Genomic DNA, 23,413 nt, shown 5'->3' on the forward strand with positions numbered 1-23,413 from the left:
TCGATTTTACGTGAAAATTCACTCATGCGGTCGAAATTACTGTTTTTCAACCAGAAGGGCATCATATTTTTGGATGAAAAAATCATGAAAAATCAGAATTGAGCATACCCAAGAACCCCTACAATTTTCATGTGGGTGTCTAACTTTGTTTTTTCTTTTTTAACATTTTTGGTCAATTTACGACAACCAATTTCGTATGAACTCGATTCAACTCAATACTCGTATGAACTCAAAAGACATAAGACACCAGATCAACAAGGCGATACAACATGAAAGAAAAACAATCAGCCCTTTTAAGGGCTACCACTCGACATGCAAACGATATGAAACGGAGCTACTCAAATAGCTTTCAAACAATTCAAAACTAAAAATTTGGTACACATACTGTTGATAATTTTACAATATTCTCTCTAGGTAAAAGCGTATTATTTATTTAATTTTAATCGAGTTCATACGAAATTGGTTGTCGTAAATTGACCAAAAATGTTATAAAAGAAAAAACAAAGTTAGACACCCACATGAAAATTGTGGGGTTTCTTGGGTATGCTCAATTCTGATTTTTCATGATTTTTTCATCCAAAAATATGATGCCCTTCTGGTTGAAAAGCAGTAATTTCGACCGCATGAGTGAATTTTCACGTAAAATCGATGTTTTTACGAACAAAAAAATTAATAAAAACAAAACAAAGCCGAACACCCTCCTGAAACTTGCAGGGATTCTTCGGTATGCCAGACCCTAAATTTTAAGATTTTTCCGATCGAAAAATTTTATGCCCTTTTGGTCGAGGACTTAAAAATGGCCTGGATCCAAAATGGCGGATTCGAAAATTTTTGAATTTTTTTTTTGGCACTACAGTTTGGAAGGTGACTCTCTGACGATCAAGAATCACTATAGAAAAATTATTTTCGACCTAAAGGAACCGATGATCCATGTGTATTAAGATGGCTCCACGCGCCTCGAAGCAGTTTTGTGAAAATTTTGAAAATTCGATATCTCCCGAAATATTTTGAATTCGGGCCTATCCTTCAGGATTCTTTGTTGGGGGTCAGTAGAGATTAAGAATTTTGAAGGACACCAAAATCGGTGACCTACGCGCAGAAAGGTGGCCCGCTTGACAGAGAATCCCCCATACACATACACACCTATGTTATACCATATTGAACTATAGTACGCAACCACGCACATAATACGCCGAGTGCAGGTAGATGTGCTCACAATTTGTACACGTATGTATGTACACCGACCGTGTTCATAAGTGAAATATGTAAACACGACGCTATCTGATTTAGGTTCTCGCAGAATATCCCTAGTCGAATTTACAGCAGCGCCACAGCAGCGATCGGGGGATCCGGCGCCGCTCGACTCGCATCGACCGGCCGCGATCTGTTATGATCTACGGCGTGCTAACCTCACAAGACTGACACAGCCATTCAACGATGATTTAACGATCAACGAGACGCGTTAGCAGTCTGAAGGAGTTAGCAGTTAGAAGTTAGCATGCAATTATCCTTAATGCGTCTCGTTCATTGTCCTTTTCTTACAACACTCATTTCGAATGCATCAATGGCAAGTGTTTACTCTGTCATCGACGGGGATCATCCTATCCTATTTAATTCACCATATCATTCTTCTGACCAAAATAACAACATCGGTCGTGGTTTCTTCAATATTATCGACAGATAATCCTAATATTTTCGGTAAACACGCCGTAGATCATAACAGATCGTGGCCGGTCGATGACATCCCCCCACCTCTGCTGTGGCGCTGCTGTAATTTCGACTAGGGATATTTTGCGAGAACCTAAATCAGATAGCGTCGTGTTTACATATTTCACTTATGATCACGGTCGGTGTACCCTGCAGTAGAGAAATACCTATGTCACGCGTGTATCTTTTGCCAGCGGTATCAACGTTTGGTAATGAATCCCCTGTCCCCCTTATCTCTTCCCCGTTTAGCTATGGAAGTCATACACATTAACATAATTTGAGGTCGCGTCTATCGTGTGAAACATTCACCGCGCGCAAAGCGTCGTGGTAGGTAAGACGTATGCGTATGATACGATTATATTCGTGTCATTTACGTACATACGTACGTACGTACGTACGCAAACACCAGTGGATTCATAAGTGGAATAAATTGGTTGGTCTACGGTAAAATGGAAAACAGTAACAAAACACGAAATATTTTATCAGGATTTGTAGCTCTGAGGTGTATTTTTTGATACGTCGATGATGAACAGATGATCTAATAAATTGCAAAATTTTGTCAAAATTGACAATAAGAAGATGAAGAAAATGTAGAGGGAAAAATATTTCAATCGGCTATCATACGGTCACATTGAATAAAAAAGTTAACTGCATTATTTGATGGATTTTCGTGGATATCTGAAAAGATGGTGGTTTCAACACTTTCTTAACTGTAACTGAAAAAATAAACCATTGTGAGAGTGTAGTCAAGTGTGTGGATATACTCACCAATATTAAAAGTATTGATACGTAAGGTAAAGTATCGATAATATGAAGTAGATAACCTTGTCCTTTAGAAGTAAGCCAGAGTCCTTGGCGGTGATCGTTATTCGCACTTTGATCGGCTTCATATACACTCCCATTTAATTTATCCACTCGGCCTTATACGAGGTGAATGTAAATCGTGATTGTTATGTTACGATGGAAATTACAAAGAAGGTAGTGGAGACGAGAATCTTTGTTATCCTAATCTAATCACCCGTATAATAATACACATAGGTCTTCTCATTTTGCTGGTGATTGGAAAGGGAGATTGTCACACCCAGGGGATACATATCTGTGTATTACCGATTCGGCGTTCAGAAATAGGATCATTGCAGTTTCGCTGCACCCACTTACAGTCTACCTACATAAGTTCGCATGCACGAGATCCGCACGGCTCTCATTGTCAGTATACGAAAACCAACGGAGGACGATAGCATGCAGAATTGCAGTCGACTCTTTACGCTGAATTTCTTGTTCTATCACCATCTCCATATCTGTCTGAATAAACATTTTCTTAGTTTTGATTGTAAAATTGACAGATTATAAAGTTGTAACGATAATTGGTTTACCGTGATGATAAGATTGAATTGTAAATTACCACTTTAAAATTTCGTTGGTTAGGATGCAAATATGTTTGCAATCCAAATTTGCTGTAATTTAGAACATACTGCAGTAATGTACACGAAGAAGAGCTTTGTCGACGAGGTTCTACGTTCTACATTTTGTTCGGTCTGTCCACTGTAAGATAAGGTCTTTCATGATAAATTCATGTATGACAAACAAATCTTTTCTCATCATTTCGCTTAGTTTTAACTATTTAGCAAAGCGTAGTACGACATGAAAATAATAAATTTTCATGTTATACAACTCTCCTCAATTTGAATAAATCAAATTCTTCTCAGACGTAGTATACAAATTTCTTGCATTACATATATGTATGTATTTCTATACGAAACGCGGGATTTCTATTTTTTGGATCCATGATGACAACCTTTCGAATTTCCGACTATACGTCGAATGCGTATATCTTATCAAAGTACCAAAGTGATCATGATACCGTTATCATAATATTGGGGTGCATAGATCCTTTATTTAATAAAACAATTAATTGATAAACCTATTTTACACATGCGCACCTACTTCCAAAACACCCTTGGTCGACCTACTCCTCATTTATTTGCTACGCATCCACCATAGTAGCGTTGAGTAACTATACTGTATAGTAACTCAATGGCAATAGTGATAAGGTAGTGACCAGTGGTAGTGAAGCGAAGTTTGAATCACACAACGCCATCTGTCAAAATTGGATCAGAGTTCTGGGGTTACGGGGTTCCCGTGGTGAGTTTATATTACAGTATTGCCATCTGCGTAATTGTTAGATAAGTTCAAAGGCGATTCGGAGGGTAAAAGGCCGGTCTAAATAGGACGTTTATTCAACTCATGCGCGCTATTCATGTTTTATCGCGCCTAAAAACCGAACCCTAAATAGCCGTTTACCGACTGGTGACAATCACTTGTCATAACTCAATGGAAATTTCTACAAGCTCGGCAACTGTGGAGTAATGAAAATAAACGTAACTATTTTCTGAGTTGTAACGAAACAGAGAGCTGTTGTTACCCATTGATGCTAAAATTGAGATGCCGAATGTTTTTGACATGGAGTTTATTTGTTTATTCAACTCATGCGCGCTATTCAGGTTTTATCGCGTTCGTTTTTTAGGCTTCGTTTTTTAGGCAAGAATGAAAAATGAATAACGCGCAATTGTTGAATAAAATTGTGGGCGCAACATGTAGGCTAAGTCATGACTTAGACTACTAGTTACGCCAATAACTATTACGTTCCCGTTCCCGCTTGCACACGTTCCCGTGTACGTAAGAAATGAGACATGGTCTACATAAACGCATACGACTTGACGTTTGACCAATGAAATCACAGTGAGTCAAATGGCGCGAGTTTGAGATCTAGTGTTTGAGAGCGCGTGCATTGAACCAACCAGACCAACAATAAAAACATTGAGTAACTATACTTCGTACTTAGTATAGTTAGTACGAAGTATAGTTACTCAATGATAAAAATGAATAAGGAAGAACTCGACCGGAATTTAATAATCTTGGTGGAGAGGAATCGACACCTCTATAATAAAGAAGTAGCAGGGCATAAGGACAAAATTCTGTATAACAATACTTGGGCCTCAATTGGGGCCAAATTAAAAATAACCTGTATGTATAAATATAAAATACCTTATTGTATGGTTTGTATTATGGAATATAATGGTGAATATTTTTAAGTGAGTCGAAACAAACTATATTCTAACTATATTTTATTGTACAGCCGACGATGCTATCCGGAGATGGAAAGCACTGCGTGATCGTTTCAGCAGATTGAAACGTTCAAAATCGGAGATACCATCAGGATCAAGCTCTGCACAATCTGAAGAGTATTCTTGGCCACTATATGATGCGCCTCAATTCCTATTGCCTCATGTCAAAAGTAGGAAGTGAGTAGTGTGGGTTTTGTAACTTGTGGTGACGTAATGCAAGCTAAATACAGCGTAACATGGAATTAAAAATTACAGTGCACTATACGTATAATAATATTTGAAACCTCATATCGTGACTGGAAGTTGCCTAAGTTTCAAGCAATAGAGTGAACACATTAATGAAAGAATGCAATGGTGTACAACCACATAATTTTTACAGATCGATTGGGAATTTTGCATCAACTTCATCACAGAGGCAGAAATTTGAAGACAGTCCAGATGAGGATGATACCAAATGTGAGGATGACTTGGAGTATGATTCGGATGGCATGGATGTGGAATGCATCGATGATTTGGCCGTGAAAGAGTTTCTCTTATCTGAACATCAAAAGAAAATGTTGGAAAGGAAACTTGAAGAAGCAACTTCTCAATCAAGAAGGCCACATCCAGTACAGCCCAGTTCCTCAAAGGGTACAATAGGCAAAAAAAAAATGCAATAAAAACAAGGCAACAGATGTTGAGGAGCATCTGATCCAAATATTGGATAGTGTGCAATATTCTCTGAAAAGAAGAAGTGACGACCGACAAAATGATGTGGAATGGAACTTTTGTGTTTCATTATATGCATCACTCAAAGAAATGAAAAAATCCAAGCGGAAATACTTCAGATTCAAAGTTGCTGAACTGCTGCATGAACTGGAATCTGATGACTCCGACTAAGGTATGCTTCGTCGCAATATGCTTTGTTGAGTTTTATAGAAGTTTCGACTTACAATATAAGGTTTATATTATGGATGAATTAATAATTGGAATTTTCATTTCAATGCTAACATAATAACCACTATCACCAAAGAAGCGTTGAATTACTTGACGAACTGTGGAGCTGTGTACTATTTGTGATAAAATGTTTTTCTTTCAAATACGATAGTTCATCAAAATAAGTATTTAAGTATTTTTATATGCCAGGTTAATTTTTATAACAAATTTTATTGAAAAATAAATATAATGTTGAGTGTATATACTGTTCTTATTTGACAATTTCATGGTTCTAATAATTAAAATTTACCTCTGTTCACGTGAGAGTACTGCCATTCCACTTCACCCTCTGTTGATACAAGATAATCTGCCAGAGTATTTCGTAAATTTACAACGGAGCTTGCAGAGCGATTTGAACCAGTGCGTCCCAGGTCATGCATCTGTGACTCGTAATTTTTTCGCCATTCGCCGGAAATTACATTGCCGTCTCGATCATATGTACCGACATAATTTTCAGGACAATAACTAGGTTGTGCGATTGAATCTTCATTTTTCAAAAAATTGTGCAAACATAGTGTTGCACAAACTATTCTCTCAATTGTACCGACTTCAGCTATTATGTTTGTACGAAAAATTCTCCACCGACTCACTAAAATACCAAATGTATTTTCTACAACTCGTCGTGCTCGGGATAGTCGATAGTTGAAGATCTGTTGCTTTTGTGTTAACTTAATTCCTGGATATGGTCGCATGATGTATCGCTTCAGTGGAAATGCCTCATCAGCTGCTACAAAATATGGAAAACTTGTATCAGTTCCAGGCAACGATTTATCACACGGGATTCTCAATTCATTGTTATCCATTGCTTGACCAAAAGCAGACTCTTTAAAAACCCCCCCATCGCTCTGAGATCCAAACGGCCCAACATCTGCGAGAGTGAATGAGTAATTTGCATCGCAAATTGCCATTAAAATAATACTAAACGTTTTTTTGTAATTGAAGTATTGAGAACCAGATTTCTTAGGACATTGTATCATTATGTGTTTGCCGTCCATTGCGCCTATACAATTAGGTAAATTCCAACGCTGGTTGAATTCCATTGCTTTATTTTCCCAAATTTCTGTGGTTGGTGGCTGCAAGTATATTTTTGACAAAACATCCCAAATGACCTGGCAGGTCTCTCGAATGATGACGCTCACAGTTGATTTCGAAACATAGAAGCTCCAAGCTGTCAGCTGCATGCTTCCTCCATGAGCAAGATAACTGAAATATAGGAAGGATTACAGAGTGTGACGGATCAAAACCATAGAATCGTAATTTGAAAATAATAACTCAGTACACGTGAAGAATAAACTTACAAGATTGTGACGACTAGGCGATGTTCCAAACTGAGTGGCCTTCGATTACTTGACTTAGTTAGCCTTGCTCTCACAAGGTTATGGAGCTTTTCAAATTGATGGACAGTCATGCGTGTGTATTTAAAGAATTGCTCATTGTCGTGTGTCATTATAAATTTGAAAAGATTGTGGAAGTGGCCGTATATCTACTACGGTCCAGCAACATTGGTCGAACCCACCAATGACGTTTTTTGGCACGTTTTTTTTTTACACGTCGCATAATCGTGATGATTGAATAGGTAATGAGACCATATAGCACCAAATTTCTATGATCATCATCCATTGTTGATGATACGATTTTTTAGAATTTGATTTGTAATTACAACTTCTGAAAATGACGTTGATTACAAATAACGCGATCTTCAAGATCGTGAGATCGTCTGCTATCACAAGCTCGTGCGCACGCACCTTCAATACGATTGGCTGAACGTATGAAAATATAAAATATTTCAATTCCTACGGTTGCGGGAACGGGTACGTAAGTGGGTGCGTTCCAATGTAGACCTAACCACGCTAATGCACACATTGAATTTCTAACGGATACGGCAACGGGAACGTAAACGTCCTATGTAGACTGGCCTTAATGGTAATGACGAAGGGTAGCGAGGTTCGCCCATATAAATTTACATTCCCCACATAGCAGCGTAGGCAACTTCATAGGTCAAACCGGCCAAACCTCATAGTTCAGACACTGATGCCAATAGAAAAAAAAGTATACTCACAGAAGAATGAAACTAATTACGTAATGACTGAATCGTTTTTCACATAAGCCAACAATAAAAAGTTTAATAAATTGTACGAATATTACACCACATCAGTACTCATTCAGCCCTTAAACTTTTCTGCTGACTCGCTATTGAGTTTATCAGGAAATATTTTAGTGCTGAGGTTTCCATATTGCCACTTTGAGAAATCAAAACACAATAGAAAATATAAGCAGTGCAAAGTGAAACGTAATTCATAAATATTTTTGACGTGGAAATAGGACGAGAGAAATGAAGTATTTTTTTGGTTTCCGAAATGGTGAGTAGCTATGTTTCTCGAAAATCGGTAGTGTAAAAAAATCATTGTGAAATATAGGTGGACAAACAGAAGTCAGAATGAGAAAATGGCGATTACAATCTGCAATCGTGCGATCTAGAAAACTGCATCAAAGGATAATTGCAAAAATTCCGAGCGAACTAAAAAAAAAATAAACAAAATAAAATGGAACTCCTCTAATTGGTTGAACATTTGCAGGATGTGAATCATCTTCGTTAGATTTCCTAATCACGCGATTCTTTCCAGGTCTAAGCAGAAAACGGAGTTAAAACTGTGGCTACCAATTATAAGATTCAACGAAAGTTAGTAAAAGTTGATATTCTCGTCTTTAACATACCAATTATCTTACGGAAGTTTAAAATTTTTCTTTCATAACTTCGTTTGATATGGCAACTTGAAATAAACTAATAAAGAGAAAAACAATTTGGGTTATAACTATCCCAGAGCAAGAAGAACCGGGCTGATGATCATATGTTAGCCCTAAATTTAGTCTCAGTAAACTAAGTATTGTTAGAATAAGGCTGTTTACCCTAACAAATTTTGAGACTCAAAAGATAAAGTGACATAAGAATCGATACAGGATGTGATCACCGCATGTGCGATAACGTAAGAAAAAGTTGCAAGTCTATACTTGTTGTTGTTTTTCTGAGCAACGAACCTGGCAGTATGTCTCAAGAGCACAAGTGGAGACCATGGATGCCATCAGGAGCCGAAGAAGCAGCTGGTGGCGAAGAATCCATTGAAATTTATATTGAAACATTGATGGGCCTTGCCTTCGAAATGACTGTTTCGCCCAATGATACTATAGGGTTCATAAAACAGAAGATTCAACGTGCCGAAGGTGAGTACAGTTGGAAACGTATGTAACACATGTCAAGAATTGCCATAGATTTTTTTCCATTCAGCCCAACAATTTTGATTGAAATTCATAATTCTGCTTATAATATCATCTCTACCAGCCTCATGTTGACAAATTTATCTGAAAACTTGGAATCATACCTAAGTCCTCCTTCATTATGGTCCCTTTTTGAATATTTCAAGGTTTTTGGAAGAAGTTTATAGCATATTATGAAAAATAAGCTAGTGCATCATTTTCCTTCCTAATGTTCTCTTTACGCCATCACAAAATGCCCAATTTGTGTTGAAAAAATGTTTACTAGCGTTGAACATCTTGCTACAATTTTCTATTTGAATAGCAAATATGATTCAATCTATCAAATATGCTGTTATTTATTTTATTTTTGTAGGTATTCCTGTATCCCAACAGAACATAGTGTACAACTTATGTGAACTATCCGATTCGAGTACGCTTCTGGAGCATAACATACGGGAAGGTGCTACCTTGAAGTTAGTTTTATCAATGAGAGGTGGACCCATCAGCACGCGTCGTCTTCCTCAAGTCGATGACTATTCTATCAGAGAACTTCGTGAATTTGTGGAAAACAATAAGTTAGTAATTTTGTCATGTCTTGCATGCGTGATGAATTTGAAGTGCCATTCACAGCAAGCTTACACATTTGCATGGCCTAGAATTGAAAATCTCCTGATATTACAGAGAAAACATGATGGAACAACTGCCACCCGGTTGTCGGGTTACCGTACTCGTATTCAGAGAAGGCGATTCTGTTAGTTTGTTCAAAGTGATCGAAAATGATGATGGGACTTACTCCCCTATTGCCGAATCATGGAGTGGATCCTCAATCAGGTAGATTTCACTCACAATAATATTTTCATCTCTATATTTGAACGACATTAATATTACAATTCAATATTGAAAAAGCCATTCAACAAATGCTGCTATGACTGCTCATTTTCTATTGAAAATACCGTTAATTTTATTTCTCCACTTGTTTGCATCTACAGAAACATTTTCTCTGATTCTGATTGCGAAGAAGTGGCTGAAAGATTGCAAGAAAATTCCACAACCATGGGAAAAATGCACGCTCTCCGACAACAAATGGAGAAGCTATCATTTCAAAAGGTACTTGTTTCAAATCGATACATACGCTTATTTTCATGTGAAGGATTTCTGAAACGGGTTGAGGACTGTGAGCTGTAACTGATTTTTGTGTTTTAGTCAAAGAAATCTAAGAAAAAAGATGAAGACGAAAAAGGGATTGTCAATTCTTTGTCAGGCACAGACAAGCTCGATATAGTACGCAGAGAAGACGAACATTTTAGAAATACTTCCCTCCTTCCACCAATTACAAGTCCGAAACTGCCTGACTCAATTTCTAATAGTTTTAATTTGAGCAGTATGCCGAAAAAATATCGAAACCGTAAGCCAAGAGAGCTCAAACCGTTACCACAAGAATACTACAACGCATTGCGAATGCCATCGAACAAGGAATATGACGATATTGTTTCTCATAAGCTTGTGCCTAATAAGTTAGAACCTATAAATCACGAGTTAGCATTGGATCACAAAAGTTTTGGCTTAAAAGGCAGTGAAATGATTTCTCAAACGAAAAATTTCGGGCATATCGGAAGCGAAATGATGGCTCGAAAGAAACGCCAACAAGAACTGGCCAATAATAAATCAAAACTTTACCCATTGGACTCGTGTAATAATATGTATCTGAACGCAAATTTCGAAAGATACGACCCAACGAATTGGCAGAGAAAAGAAAATATAGATAAGGATCTAATTTTGCCAGACCTACGAAGAAAGAGCTTTGACAGTTTTCATGATATCAATGCATACAGATCACACCGACATTCTCCTACGTTATCAAACCATGAGAATATGCCAATGGAATGTTCTGCGCCAAGTATAGCCATCGTTGAGGAAGAAAATCAGCTAGATTCAAACTTCTCACAAAATCCGATCACAGTCACATCAACAGAATCGACGACTGTTGCCATATCGCAATTACCTTCAGAAAGGCTTTCAAAATCTAAGGGCATACCTAAAAATCGATTTCGATTACGGAGGTATGGGTTAGTATTCACTGATCACGAACGTCCAAAGACGTGCCCGGATTTAAAAGTTTGTCAAAAATCGTATTGCGATTTGGTGTCCGAAAAAATGACCAGTTGTGAAGAATCGGATGCTGATTCAAAATGCGAGTACGGAGATATATTTTCTAAGCACAAAAGTTGTGAAATTACTCAGGACAATATCAGTGGCAAGCACATTATTGAAAATCCGAAGTTTGAAAATGGATTTGTCGACCACAGTATCTGTATGGAAAATGTCAATGATTTTCTGGCTCAACGTATGTCTGAGACCGCTGCGTATGATTATGAAACAGAGAAAGAGTTCTCTAACTTCAACGTATCGGATAAAACTAGGTTATTCCATCAATCCCTTTATAACAGAATAACGACAGGGCGCAACTATATCGCTCACAAGTTAGGTGAGTCGAGCTTTGAAAGTGGAGAGACTAGCTTCCCCAAATACGATAACGCTGAAGGTAGACTACATAATCCGGGGAACGACTCTAATGTACACTTCTTAGGCAGAGTAAAGAGTCCAGTACTCAACACTAAGGACATTTTTGAATCGAGTCAAGAGAATAAGGATAGTCTTTTTGGGTTAGGAAATGATAGTGGAAGAATAGCGGAAGCATCTAGTTACGACAGCAGCGAATCAAGTTACCTTCAGCTCGACACAGCTGAATTCCAGACAGTTACTGGTGCAGAACCACAATTACAGGTTCTTGGACGAGTTCGAAGTCCTATTCTTAGTACGAAGGACATTTTCCACGTAGATAATCAGGAGTCCAACGCATTTAAGCCTTCAACTTCGAGTAGATTAGAGGAACTTGGTATTGAACAAAAAATCAAGATTCTCGGAAGAGTTAAAAGCCCTGTGTTGGCCACGGATAACTACAATTTTGAAAATGACCACGCTTTGTACGACCCAAATCCCTCTGATGCTGCCTTTTTTGAAAAGCAAATCAAAATATTAGGCAGAGTCACAAGTCCAGTTCTTTCATCGGATGAGTATAGCTACGACAAAGAAGATATTTTGTACCGTCCAAATTTTCCAGTCAATGATAGCCGTTTGGATAAACATATTCAAATTTTGGGTAAAGTACCAAAAAGTCCACCCAAAGATAAAAAAAATGTACAGGCTATCATCTCTAATCCTCCTAAAAAGTCGACGGTTAAGACACGTTGTTTCCACTGCCACAAGCGCCTCAATATCACCAATATCTACAATTGTCGATGTGGCAACTTATTTTGCTCAGCCCATAGGTATTCCGAAGTCCACGGGTGCAACTATGACTACAAAACCGCAGGCAGAAAATTTCTTGAACAGAATAATCCCTTGGTTACAGCCCCAAAACTACCCAAAATATAGACTCGATATAAATCTGCCCAGTAATTATAAAATTGATCTGTATCTTCGGAACCCCAGCTGCTATTGGTATGTTGCATTGCATCTACGCATACCCATATTACGCAAAAGTTGTTGTGTTTGGTGAGACATTGTGTAGTAAGGGTGATACATGTTGGTATATTGTAACTATTAAAAGAAGAAAAAATAACGAAAAGCATTGAAAAAATATAACTAGTGTCAGGCTTTGTATTCGTCCTAATGTGCAGAATAGTTACTAAAACATTCTTTTAGTGTCATCTATATATTAGTTGATAATTTTGACAAAAAAATTCGCCGAATTGACTAGAAAATTAATTCTCCGGCTAGCATAATTTGAAAAAAAGTTTCGTTTAAAAACTAAACCTTAGGATTATTTTCTATATAAAATGCCTTGTGTAATGTAATAACACGGATCACTATCAAACAACAATCAATACATTATAGATTATAAATATTATTGAGAAATGCGACAATTTTAATGTCTAGACTATCGACGTTTGTTTTAATTCGTTTTACGAATATGACTACATGCCTCACCCAATCCATTTGTACACTGCAACATTTCTAGACCTTCACTCTGCTATCGCCAATGGCCTTTGTGTTGACTCCCGAAATTGTAAAAACGAGAAAAGAATAAAATAAAATAGATTCAAAACAAATGAATGAATAAAATTCTTATTTCAGGGTGGTTACGATGCAAAAACGCACCTTTCCAAGTAGCACGCTCATTAATGCTATATAGGTATAAATGTATAAATAATATACAAGTACACACATATATATACTTATATGTATATATTTTTATTAATTCAAGTAGTAAAATATTCAACTAACTTATATCCTTCGTACTATAACGGTTACACGATGTATGCAAGATCAAATTTTCATCTGTTATTGTTACGAAAATTTGATAACATAATACAAACGACTACGATCCCCCGGTAATTCTGACGCATTTCGTTATAATTGTCCTAAACTATCAATAGATAAATTTCATAACGACAATTGATCAGATATTTGTCTATGGCTTTGATTTTTGGTTTTATATTTAACGAATTTTATTTGATGCGAATAATACACATTACAAGTATCTAATATCTACTTGATTTATTTTTTAGATACAATCGTAAACGAAATACATAGTTATGTACTTCATTTGTATGTTTCAGTTAAATAAATGTTAAACTTGATAACATCATTCAAATAAATAAAGGTATGGATTCCCACCGAATTGCATTTTCGCATCCACATTCTCATCTCAGATATTGGAATAACAGAGTAGACAAAATATAGCCTATTACAGCATCTGGAGACAAAAAGACTTCCATTCAGACATTCTACAACATTGGATGTTATTAATTAGATGACTTGAAAAGATTTCGATAATCAAACAAAAGCCAAACATGTACATTGAAGATTCGTAAGTAGCTGGAATGAGATCTCACTGGAATCACAAATAGCAATCATTCGCAAGATTACGTATGTATGTACAACTAAATATTGAGTATCCATCATTTATTACTAACTACACAACATAGCCAGATTGTCGATTTTTCAAAAGTTGTAAAGCGAGCTCTTCATCTTCAAGTAGGGTAAGCCCGTTGTGAGAGGAAAATTTAGATCTTTTGCCGTCTTTCTTTCTATGACATTCATCAACATCTAATAACTTTCTTTTGGGTGTTCTGAAATAATTATATATATAAAAGAACATGGGGAAACCATATCTACAGGTAGATATATATATATTATATTTAAATATACATATTATACATACGTACATATGTATATGGGCCATTCCACGTGAACCGGATCAGTCACCGCTCAGATATTTTTTTAATTCGGCATGTCGATTGTCCATGGGGAGTTAGATTTTTGTGCCAAAGGATTTTTAAATTAGTGCAAATTTCGATTTATTATGAACAATCGAAAAATTGAGAGGCGGTTTCTTTAAAAAATCATAACTTCGTCAAAAATGATGTTGGATTTAATTTTTTTTTTAAATTTACGCGGATGAGGCTATAGATTTATGAAAAAAATAAATGGTGCCGAAAAAGTTTATTTATCATTTGTTTATTTGACAATGAATTTTTAAATGATTTTTCAAACACTGATGGATAGCACCGAAAAATTTTAAAAAAATGCTGACATATACTTTGAACTATACTACAGCCTGTGAATTAATTTCAGAGATGCTTTCGGCTTTGTTTTCGAGTAAAAAATCATCGAAGTTGGCGGCGCGCATGAATTCGAGCTCGTCGACGCCTATGCGCGTGAAGACGCGCGTCAAGCGACAGAGACCCTATCTACTCTCTACGGACGCTACTTGGTGTACGCTCGACCGCGGTATTCACGAGTCATTTTCGCGATGATAGACACCGTTAAAAAATCTGGAAAAAATTCCATAGCTTCCCCATAACACGGCAAAGCCATAGAGTAAGTTTCAGAGATGTGTTTTTTCTCGTTTTCGAGATATAGGGACGCATTGGGACTTTCCATGCTCGCTACTTGGTAGACACTCGGCGGCGGAATTCACGAGTCATTTTTGCGATGATCGACACCGTTTAAAAATCTGAAAAAAATTCCATAGCTTCCCCATAACACGGCAAAGCGATAGAGTAAATTCCAGAGTTGTGTTATTTCTCGTTTTTGAGATATTATTGTGGCTTAATATGTCCAAGTAGCGAGCGCGGAGTCCCAATGCGTCCCTATATCTCGAAAACGAGAAAAAACACATCTCTGAAACTTACTCTATGGCTTTGCCGTGTTATGGGGAAGCTATGGAATTTTTTCCAGATTTTTTAACGGTGTCTATCATCGCGAAAATGACTCGTGAATACCGCGGTCGAGCGTACACCAAGTAGCGTCCGTAGAGAGTAGATAGGGTCTCTGTCGCTTGACGCGCGTCTTCACGCGCATAGGCGTCGACGAGCTCGAATTCATGCGCGCCGCCAACTTCGATGATTTTTTACTCGAAAACAAAGCCGAACGCATCTCTGAAATTAATTCACAGGCTGTAGTATAGTTCAAAGTATATGTCAGCATTTTTTTTAAATTTTTCGGTGCTATCCATCAGTGTTTTAAAAATCATTTAAAAATTCATTGTCAAATAAACGAATGATAAATAAACTTTTTCGGCACCATTTATTTTTTTCATAAATCTATAGCCTCATCCGCGTAAATTCTAAAAAAAAAATTGAATCTAACATCATTTTTGACGAAGTTATGATTTTTCGAAGAAACCGCCTCTCAATTTTTCGATTGTTCATAATAAATCGAAATTTGCACTAATTCAAAAATCCTTTGGCACAAAAATCTAACTCCCCATGGACAATCGACATGCTAAATTAAAAAAATATCTGAGAGGTGACTGATCCGGTTCACGTGGAATGGCCCATATTACGGTGGTCCTTATTTTGGGTATGTTTAAATTTTTTTTGACAATAGTCCTAAATCGGTTCAGAATATATCAAAAAAATACCTGCCAAATTGCAGCCCGTGATTTTAATATTAACCCGTGCCCCACGGCAGTCAACGTTTTAAACGTAAATAACATTTGAAAATGTCATCTCGTTCTTTGCAATTTTGTAAGTCGTTAACATATACATATGTATATTTAATATTCTGAACTGAATGGTTTCTTATAAGAAATTTAACACTTTACAAACAAGGTCCGTTATGATTTTTCGCTGACTAATAGACAAAAAACAAATCATAAGAGACCTTTTTTGTAAAGTGTTAAATTTCCTATAAGAAACCATTCAGTTCAGAATATTAAATATACATATGTATATGTTAACGACTTACAAAATTGCAAAGAACGAGATGACATTTTCAAATGTTATTTACGTTTAAAACGTTGACTGCCGTGGGGCACGGGTTAATATTAAAATCACGGGCTGCAATTTGGCAGGTATTTTTTTGATATATTCTGAACCGATTTAGGACTATTGTCAAAAAAAATTTAAACATACCCAAAATAAGGACTACCCTAATACCATAGAATAAATCAATTCATGTTGAAATGAAACTCCTAAATCGAATTACCTGTCAACCTCTTCATCTGCCTGACTACTGGCATCAGATTCCGTAGCGCTACCATCGTCGAGCTTGCCATAGATTTTATCTGGATCAGGCAGCCATGACAAATCTGGCTCATCTTCGTTGCTACTTTCATCGCCACTTTCCTCGCTGCCAACTTCATCACCCATATCTTGTTCTGATTCTTCATCAATATTTTGTTTACTAGCTTTGATTTTTTGTTTCTGCTCCCTGTGTTTTGCTTTTATTTTGTCTTTAAAGCGCTGTTTATCGAAACGATCCTCCTCTCGCAAAATTGCTTTGGCCTTTTCAATATCGATTCCAGAACGCTCTTCATTTTCATATTCACGTGCTACCTCAGACATTTTAGATTTGGTAGGGTTTACAATCTCCTGGAAAAAATTCATTTGTTTTTACTCTGAGGAATTTTAACTTTATATTGTTTTACATTTCGGTTTCGGGTAGGAACTCTTATTCAGCTTGAAAGATGGGATTCTAACTTGTATATGAAACCTGCATTGAAAGCACCGGGATGTTTACAAATGCACGTCAATTATTAATATGAAGGATTGAGTGTACTGTGCATAATAGAGCATTACGATTTATTCGTACCTGGCCCTCCTCGTCAAAAGTAGTTTTTCTGTTCGGAACAATCTTTTTCTTCAGAATTTTTTTAGCAATTGCAGCCTTTGTAACAATTTTTTTCTTTGCTGTAGTGGAATTATCTGTAGTCTGAGTGACAGCTTCTGCAATGTTGTCACTTCCAAAATTATCGTCATCCTCAATTTGAATATCTCGTCGTTTTACTTTCAGAATATCCTCATCACTATCACTATCATCTGCAAGTAAAATATCAGACAGAACGTTTAATTCATGTTAAGTTTCATTAGAATCTTATTTACAACGTCTAGAAATGACCAAAAATAACGCTTGAAAGCATATGTATACAAGCATATGTATATTTACCATTGCCGAAGAACATATCGTTTTGATCTTTATGGCTAAAATTTTTAGCAGGATGCTCTTGAATGTCGTTGCTACCAGATATTTCCGCGTCAGTGTTGTTGTCAGGAACGTTCTTATCATCACTGTCTGATTCTCTCATGAACTTGTTGAGTCGTTGCGATGTTTTAGTGGCACTAATTTCTTGTTCATCATCGACAGACGCAATACCAATTTCCTTCATCGTTGACACACTTTTGGTACGTTTACTTTCAATGGCTTTGTTAATTTTTTGAAGAAATCGTATTCTAGGTGGTATCGCCAACCCTAGTGATCTGTGAAGAAAAGTATTTATAAATTCTAAACAAAGCATGTGTAAGTGCAATAATTGGCTTGTGTACAAAACTTGAAAGAACAAGAAAAAAACTTACTTGGCATAAGCATCGGTATTCAATCGATGCACATCAAATATACTTTTATCTTTCATAAGAAAAACTGATTTTATGTAAGCGACAAAAGCTCTCTGAGCTGTGTCTTTCAGAGCTACATCCCTGGCAAGCAGTGCTTCCATTTTTCGATGTGGCGACTGGAGTTTGTTCGGGTTAATTCTACATAAACCAAACAGATTGCATCATTGACACACTCTACCAAGAAGGGTAGAAGTTAATTATTTGTGAACAATATTTCGGTTACTTGATAAGGTTGATGGGAACTTTGTGTTGTTGAAGTTGATCTATCATATTGATTTCACTTGGTAATAAAACTAATAATGATTCTCCACCTCGTTGGAATCTGGCTGTTCTACCTGCCCGATGTATGTAAGCATTGGCATCTTCTGGGCAGTCCATTTGAACGACCCAATTCACAGCAGGAAAATCTATGATTGTGAAAGAAATGTCAATTATTAAGTTAAAATATACAGTGAATATTCAATTTTCTGATCAAAAAAAAAGTGACGTACCTGCAGGTAATAAGACCTAGCTAAACGATATTTGTAATGAAATTAAAAATATCGAATTTAATCAATAAGTTTTCATGTCAATCGTTATTTAAGGGCATTTTCTATAAAATATAAATAAAAAATGGTAAATTTTACCATAAACAAAACCAAACCCTTACATGTAGGCCTTATTTTACTATAGAAGGGTAACAAGGCCGTTTTCAACATTATCAAATAATTAAACTATAATTTAAATATACTTAGAATTCAAGATCAATAATCACAATATTATAGCTGCATTCACATGATTTTTGATCTAATTTTCTCTTTGTTGACGGTAAGAACGGCTATTTATTGTTTATATTTCATAGAAAATGCCCTTAAATGTGATCAACATTGAAACTTGTTGACATTTTTCATTTTATTACATATATCTCTCGACTGGGCCTTATTACCCGACGGGCCTCATTACCCGTAGGTACCTTATATGCAAAGCACCTGGTACACCATAACAATTTTAGCGATGATGCAAAATCTCATTGAAAAATTACCTAATCCTCTAGCAGCAATATCAGTTGCAAAAAGTACAGCGTGTTGCTTTTTACAGAACGCTTCATAAATTGCCATTCGTTTTAGTTGATGGAGTGTACCATACAGTGCCAATAGGCTTACCCCTGGTTTCAAACGACAAAACATTTCATTGGCATATTTCACCTGAAATTGTATAAACTGTATACATCTAACCAACAATTATAGAACAAATTGGGTAATTCGAAGATTAGTACCTGTTTGCAGCTTGAGAAAAATACAAGAATTTTCTGCCGAAGATGATTCCGAATAAAGGACCATAACATTGACATTTTGTCCTCTAAAGTACAAACAACATAACTTTGCTGTAAGCCTTCAGGTGTCTTATGCACTGCATGCTCATGGACAGATACATACATCGGATCCTGCAAGCTTAATCGAGCTAAATCCTTAACTGACCTAAGGTAGGAGAAGCAGCATTAGTGAGTGTCGATAAGTCATCATTATATGCATATCAAGTTATCATGAGTGTACGTACTTTGTTTGCGTCGCAGAGAAAAGCAAAGTTTGCCGCTTGGAAGGTAAGTTCTCAATAATACTATTCATTGTCTGTTCGAACCCCATATCTAAGCAACGATCAGCTTCATCAAGAACCAATAGCTGTAAAAATAGCGTGATATATTGAATTTAAAAAACCCAATTTCCAGAGTAACGTAGTTTTTTAACAGAGCTCAAACCCTAAAGAATCATTTTATTCATACACGCACCTGCATATTCACACAGTCAAACAACGGATTTTCATCCATATGTTGCAATAATCTTCCAGGTGTACAGATGACAATATTGCACTGATGCATCCGTTTTTTCTCAAAATGCAAGTCTTTACCACCAATGATGAGTCCTGCTGACAGGTCATGATATCGACCAACTTTTCGCAAAGTTTCATATATCTGATAAGCCAATTCCCGTGTTGGCGTAATAACAAGAGCTCCAACAGAATCTAATCTAGTCCATTGTTTACAATATAGAATTTCCAAGATCTGAAAACAACAAATCGAATGATTTCTTTGCGAGGTTCGAAATGTACTCTATGTCAATTATGGATGAAAGGGTTACCGGTATGAGGAAAGCTAGTGTTTTTCCACTTCCAGTTTTAGCAGCTCCTAGTATATCGAGCCCTCGCAGCGCTAGGGTAATGCTTTGTCGCTGGATATCAGTAGGCTCTAGGAATTCATTTTCCTTGAGACCTTTTTGTGTTTTTTGGGACAGTGGTAAATCAGAGAACTTCTTCACTTTCGATACATCAATCTGTTTTAATGTCGGTAGAAGCAAGGTAGAATATCAATATAAGTTCGATATTTTGTGAAACATAGGTTACAAATATTTATGTAAGAATCTACGCGTAAACCTACATTGTTGTAAGCAGCTTGAAGGTTTTTTATTATTTTCAATTCTGGATCATGTTTTTTCTGCGTATTGTATATCTTAAATTTTGTCTTCGTTTCTTTATTAGACATTTTAATGAATTGTTTAACAAATACTTTTTTCTCAAGCCAAACGCATGGAACCACATGGCCAAAGGTGGCACATGGCTGCTAAATTTAAATCGTTGTCTTTTACTGGTGAGTGCTGCCCTCTCTACTTTATTCGTGACGTTGAAGTCATAGTTGAAGTCGGTCAAAGTACAGATCAGACGGACGTTCACTGAACATTGGTAACGACAGTCAGTCCTGGGTAATAGTTCGAGGCCACAAAGCGGGTTTGGCGTCATATCAGACTCCTGACTTACCAGCCGAATCTGCCAGGATTCGGCAAGGCGTAGGCGAGATTCGTTGACTGACTTACAATATATCTATGCTAGTAGAATAATCCATAAACTGAAATTCAAAATTCTTACTCTAATTTTATTAATCTCTTACGATTAATTTAATCCTGTTGACTATATCGCGTTAAATAAACTACTGACTTATTAGTAAACTAATGTATAAACTGAAATTCAAGATTTAAACTCTAAATTTAACAATCGCTTACGAATAATTTAATGCTATTTACTGGCCAAGATTAAATATTAATTATAAACGTACGTACGTATGTACGTACATACATACGTACCCACAAAAGATATTCTCTGAAGTTGCTCAAAATTCACAAAATTCAGTAACAAAAATCCCGCAGCTTTTATGCATGGCTGGTCAGGAAAATAGCGATTCGGGAATTCGAACGGTTCGGGAAAATGACGGTTTGGGAAATGGCGCATTTCCGCAAAAGCATTGACCAGAGATGGGAGTGGAGCCACCTCTTTATTACACCGTGGTTTTAATGTTACTTCGGAAGATATGGTGATCGAAAAGCCCTGTAGAACATGTACGGATTTTAAGACGTGGGCCAAGATACAAAAAGAAACCTTCGATTCAGAGAAAGTAAGTTATCCTTTATTTTAATGATTATAGTACATCATAAATTTCAAACATTACATCACATTATCAGCAGTCTTCATTTGTAGCTGAGTTTGAAGTCATGGCTTTCATACCAATGTTCAGTCAACGGTTTGAATGTTCAAAATTATTATTCCTCTTATTTTCGGATGGAAAAATCATTCCATAATTATAAAATGAGTTTATCTGTTAATATTGATCCAACCCATTGTCCTATGTTCAAAATATTAACAAATATAGCTTCTCATGAAGTATTGATCGACCTAACCTATTGCACAAGTTAACAAAAAAAAGTTTTTTTAAATTGCTAATGACAAACTTTGATTCTATGTATTGAATGATGAATATTATTCTATACATAATACTAACTTTGTTTATTCATTCATTTACATTTATAATTTGTAGTTTATTATTAATTATGATTTCTCAAGTGGAGTGATTGAAATACAAAACCGAAGTTTGTTTGTTCAATATATCAATGGTTTAACCGTTAATGTTAGAGAAAACAGGTAAATTTGTCTCAAACTCTGAATCAAACATGAATTTTGATTTCTACAAAAGCAAAGTTTCATGGAATAAAACTATTTTTTCTTTCATTAGTTCGCATATTCTCATTATTTAAAATTTAATTTTTTTACTTCACAGAAAACAGATCACAAGGTGAAAGTTGACCAAGGCTCTAATTCACAAGCAGAATCTAATGCAATCGTAAATGCACGCAAAAACTGTCCTCTTGATAAAGATGAATTGGGCTCAAAAACGTGGGCCTTCCTTCATACTATGGCTGCTTATTACCCTGAACAACCCACTATTGAACAGAAGACGGATATGAAGAAGTTTTTTAATTTTCTATCCAAGTTTTACCCATGCAACACATGTGCGGAAGATTTGCAACTGCAATTAGAAAAGACACCACCGCAAACTGATTCTCAACACCAATTGACCCAATGGCTTTGTAACATACATAACGAGGTTAATTTAAAATTAGGCAAACCTTTATTTGATTGTAGCTTAGTTAATCAGAGGTGGCGAGACGGTTGGTTAGATGGTTCGTGCGATTGACCAATCGATTCTTCCTCAGGTCAGTCTGAGGTTGCGACGTGTACATTTTGCTTTATTGTAAATGCGGTTTGAAGTCTATTCGTGCTCATGCAAAACGCATAGAAACATACAGCTCACTAATTTTTAACTTAATCATTGACGATAAACATTATAAACTCTATTGATGCATCACATTTGATGTTATCAGATGTATCTAATGTAAATTAGCGCAAACTTGAATGACTAGTAATATTGTTGGATTTGTGCCACTTCAAAATTCAGTATTGGAAATTGTATTTCCAACAAAAGCCGTATGTTATTATGTATTATTGAATATTAGATTGTCCTTAAAATCAACTATTGGAAAAATTGTTATCAGCAAACTATGTTCTGCAACGTCATTGCAACAGTACAAGGAGAGAACCCTTATACTGTGTCATTGCTATATTGTACATAACATAAATATATAGATATGTTAATATTTGTATATTGCTCTCATCAAATGGTGTATAAATAATGTAAAATGGGAGCATTTTTCGTTTATGGTATGAAATAAAACCGCTCTGAATATTTGTACAATTATCCAAAAGCGTAAATTTTTCAAAATCCGTTAAATATCCAGAAAAATTCAACCCTCGCCGCAGTCGATTCAATCTTGGAATTTTTTGTCGAGAAAAAAAAATGTTATGTAAATTTTTTGTTCGAATTTCAACCTTTGATTTCACGTACATACATACGTACTGTCATAATTATCATTGAGTAACTATACTTCGTACTAAAGTATAGTTACTCAATGTAATTATGAATCTACCATGACACGCTATGGTAACACGTACTTTGGAAAACTATTTTCGCACGACTCGTCTTGTGATATTGAATTAATTTTTTCCATATTTTGTTTTACATAATATACCTATGTATACGTATGTATGTATATGAATTCGTTGATGTATATCATTCGTTGTATATCATTCGTT

General features: G+C 36.0%; 5 protein-coding genes across 7 annotated transcripts; 3 read left to right on the forward strand and 2 right to left on the reverse strand.

Moving 5' to 3' along the window:
- Nucleotides 1-1,794: 1,794 nt before the first annotated feature.
- LOC110117393 (transcription factor Adf-1-like) lies at nucleotides 1,795-5,811 on the forward strand. Of its 2 annotated transcripts, XM_048653827.1 has the most exons (4): nucleotides 1,795-2,501; nucleotides 2,746-4,731; nucleotides 4,844-5,009; nucleotides 5,212-5,811. In XM_048653827.1, exons 2-4 carry the CDS (start codon nucleotides 4,578-4,580, stop codon nucleotides 5,489-5,491), a joined length of 600 nt encoding a protein of 199 aa, XP_048509784.1. In that variant the 5' UTR covers nucleotides 1,795-2,501; nucleotides 2,746-4,577; the 3' UTR covers nucleotides 5,492-5,811. The 2 variants fall into 2 exon arrangements, with proteins under 2 accessions (XP_048509784.1, XP_048509783.1); XM_048653826.1 differs by having other exon boundaries at nucleotides 1,795-4,731.
- A 147-nt stretch (nucleotides 5,812-5,958) lies between these two features.
- On the reverse strand, nucleotides 5,959-7,774 carry LOC105693015 (protein ALP1-like). The gene is made up of 3 exons (XM_048653815.1): nucleotides 7,553-7,774; nucleotides 7,106-7,472; nucleotides 5,959-7,010 (listed from the first exon to the last, which is right to left on the reverse strand). The coding sequence occupies exons 2-3, from the start codon at nucleotides 7,252-7,254 to the stop codon at nucleotides 6,047-6,049; spliced, it is 1,113 nt and encodes a 370-aa protein (XP_048509772.1). The 5' UTR covers nucleotides 7,255-7,472; nucleotides 7,553-7,774; the 3' UTR covers nucleotides 5,959-6,046.
- Nucleotides 7,775-8,024: 250 nt separating this feature from the next.
- Nucleotides 8,025-13,171, forward strand: LOC105693013. 2 transcript variants are annotated; one of them, XM_012412641.3, is made up of 6 exons: nucleotides 8,025-8,167; nucleotides 8,432-9,026; nucleotides 9,433-9,634; nucleotides 9,741-9,890; nucleotides 10,049-10,166; nucleotides 10,263-13,171. In XM_012412641.3, exons 2-6 carry the CDS (start codon nucleotides 8,780-8,782, stop codon nucleotides 12,492-12,494), a joined length of 2,949 nt encoding a protein of 982 aa, XP_012268064.2. In that variant the 5' UTR covers nucleotides 8,025-8,167; nucleotides 8,432-8,779; the 3' UTR covers nucleotides 12,495-13,171. The 2 variants fall into 2 exon arrangements, with proteins under 2 accessions (XP_012268064.2, XP_048509752.1); XM_048653795.1 differs by having other exon boundaries at nucleotides 8,038-8,167; nucleotides 8,225-9,026.
- Nucleotides 13,172-13,290: 119 nt separating this feature from the next.
- Nucleotides 13,291-20,562, reverse strand: LOC105693014 (probable ATP-dependent RNA helicase DDX10). The gene is made up of 12 exons (XM_012412642.4): nucleotides 20,373-20,562; nucleotides 20,077-20,268; nucleotides 19,728-20,000; nucleotides 19,499-19,620; nucleotides 19,218-19,419; nucleotides 18,984-19,146; nucleotides 18,186-18,369; nucleotides 17,924-18,100; nucleotides 17,517-17,827; nucleotides 17,163-17,389; nucleotides 16,557-16,942; nucleotides 13,291-14,194 (listed from the first exon to the last, which is right to left on the reverse strand). The coding sequence occupies exons 1-12, from the start codon at nucleotides 20,475-20,477 to the stop codon at nucleotides 14,038-14,040; spliced, it is 2,499 nt and encodes an 832-aa protein (XP_012268065.2). The 5' UTR covers nucleotides 20,478-20,562; the 3' UTR covers nucleotides 13,291-14,037.
- Nucleotides 20,563-21,151: 589 nt separating this feature from the next.
- LOC105693016 (FAD-linked sulfhydryl oxidase ALR) lies at nucleotides 21,152-23,018 on the forward strand. The gene is made up of 2 exons (XM_012412645.3): nucleotides 21,152-21,380; nucleotides 22,041-23,018. Exons 1-2 carry the CDS (start codon nucleotides 21,297-21,299, stop codon nucleotides 22,455-22,457), a joined length of 501 nt encoding a protein of 166 aa, XP_012268068.2. The 5' UTR covers nucleotides 21,152-21,296; the 3' UTR covers nucleotides 22,458-23,018.
- The last annotated feature ends 395 nt before the right edge of the window (nucleotides 23,019-23,413 follow it).

The sequence above is a fragment of the Athalia rosae genome, chromosome 4 (assembly GCF_917208135.1).
Source record: "Athalia rosae chromosome 4, iyAthRosa1.1, whole genome shotgun sequence".
Lineage (NCBI taxonomy): Eukaryota > Metazoa > Arthropoda > Insecta > Hymenoptera > Athaliidae > Athalia > Athalia rosae.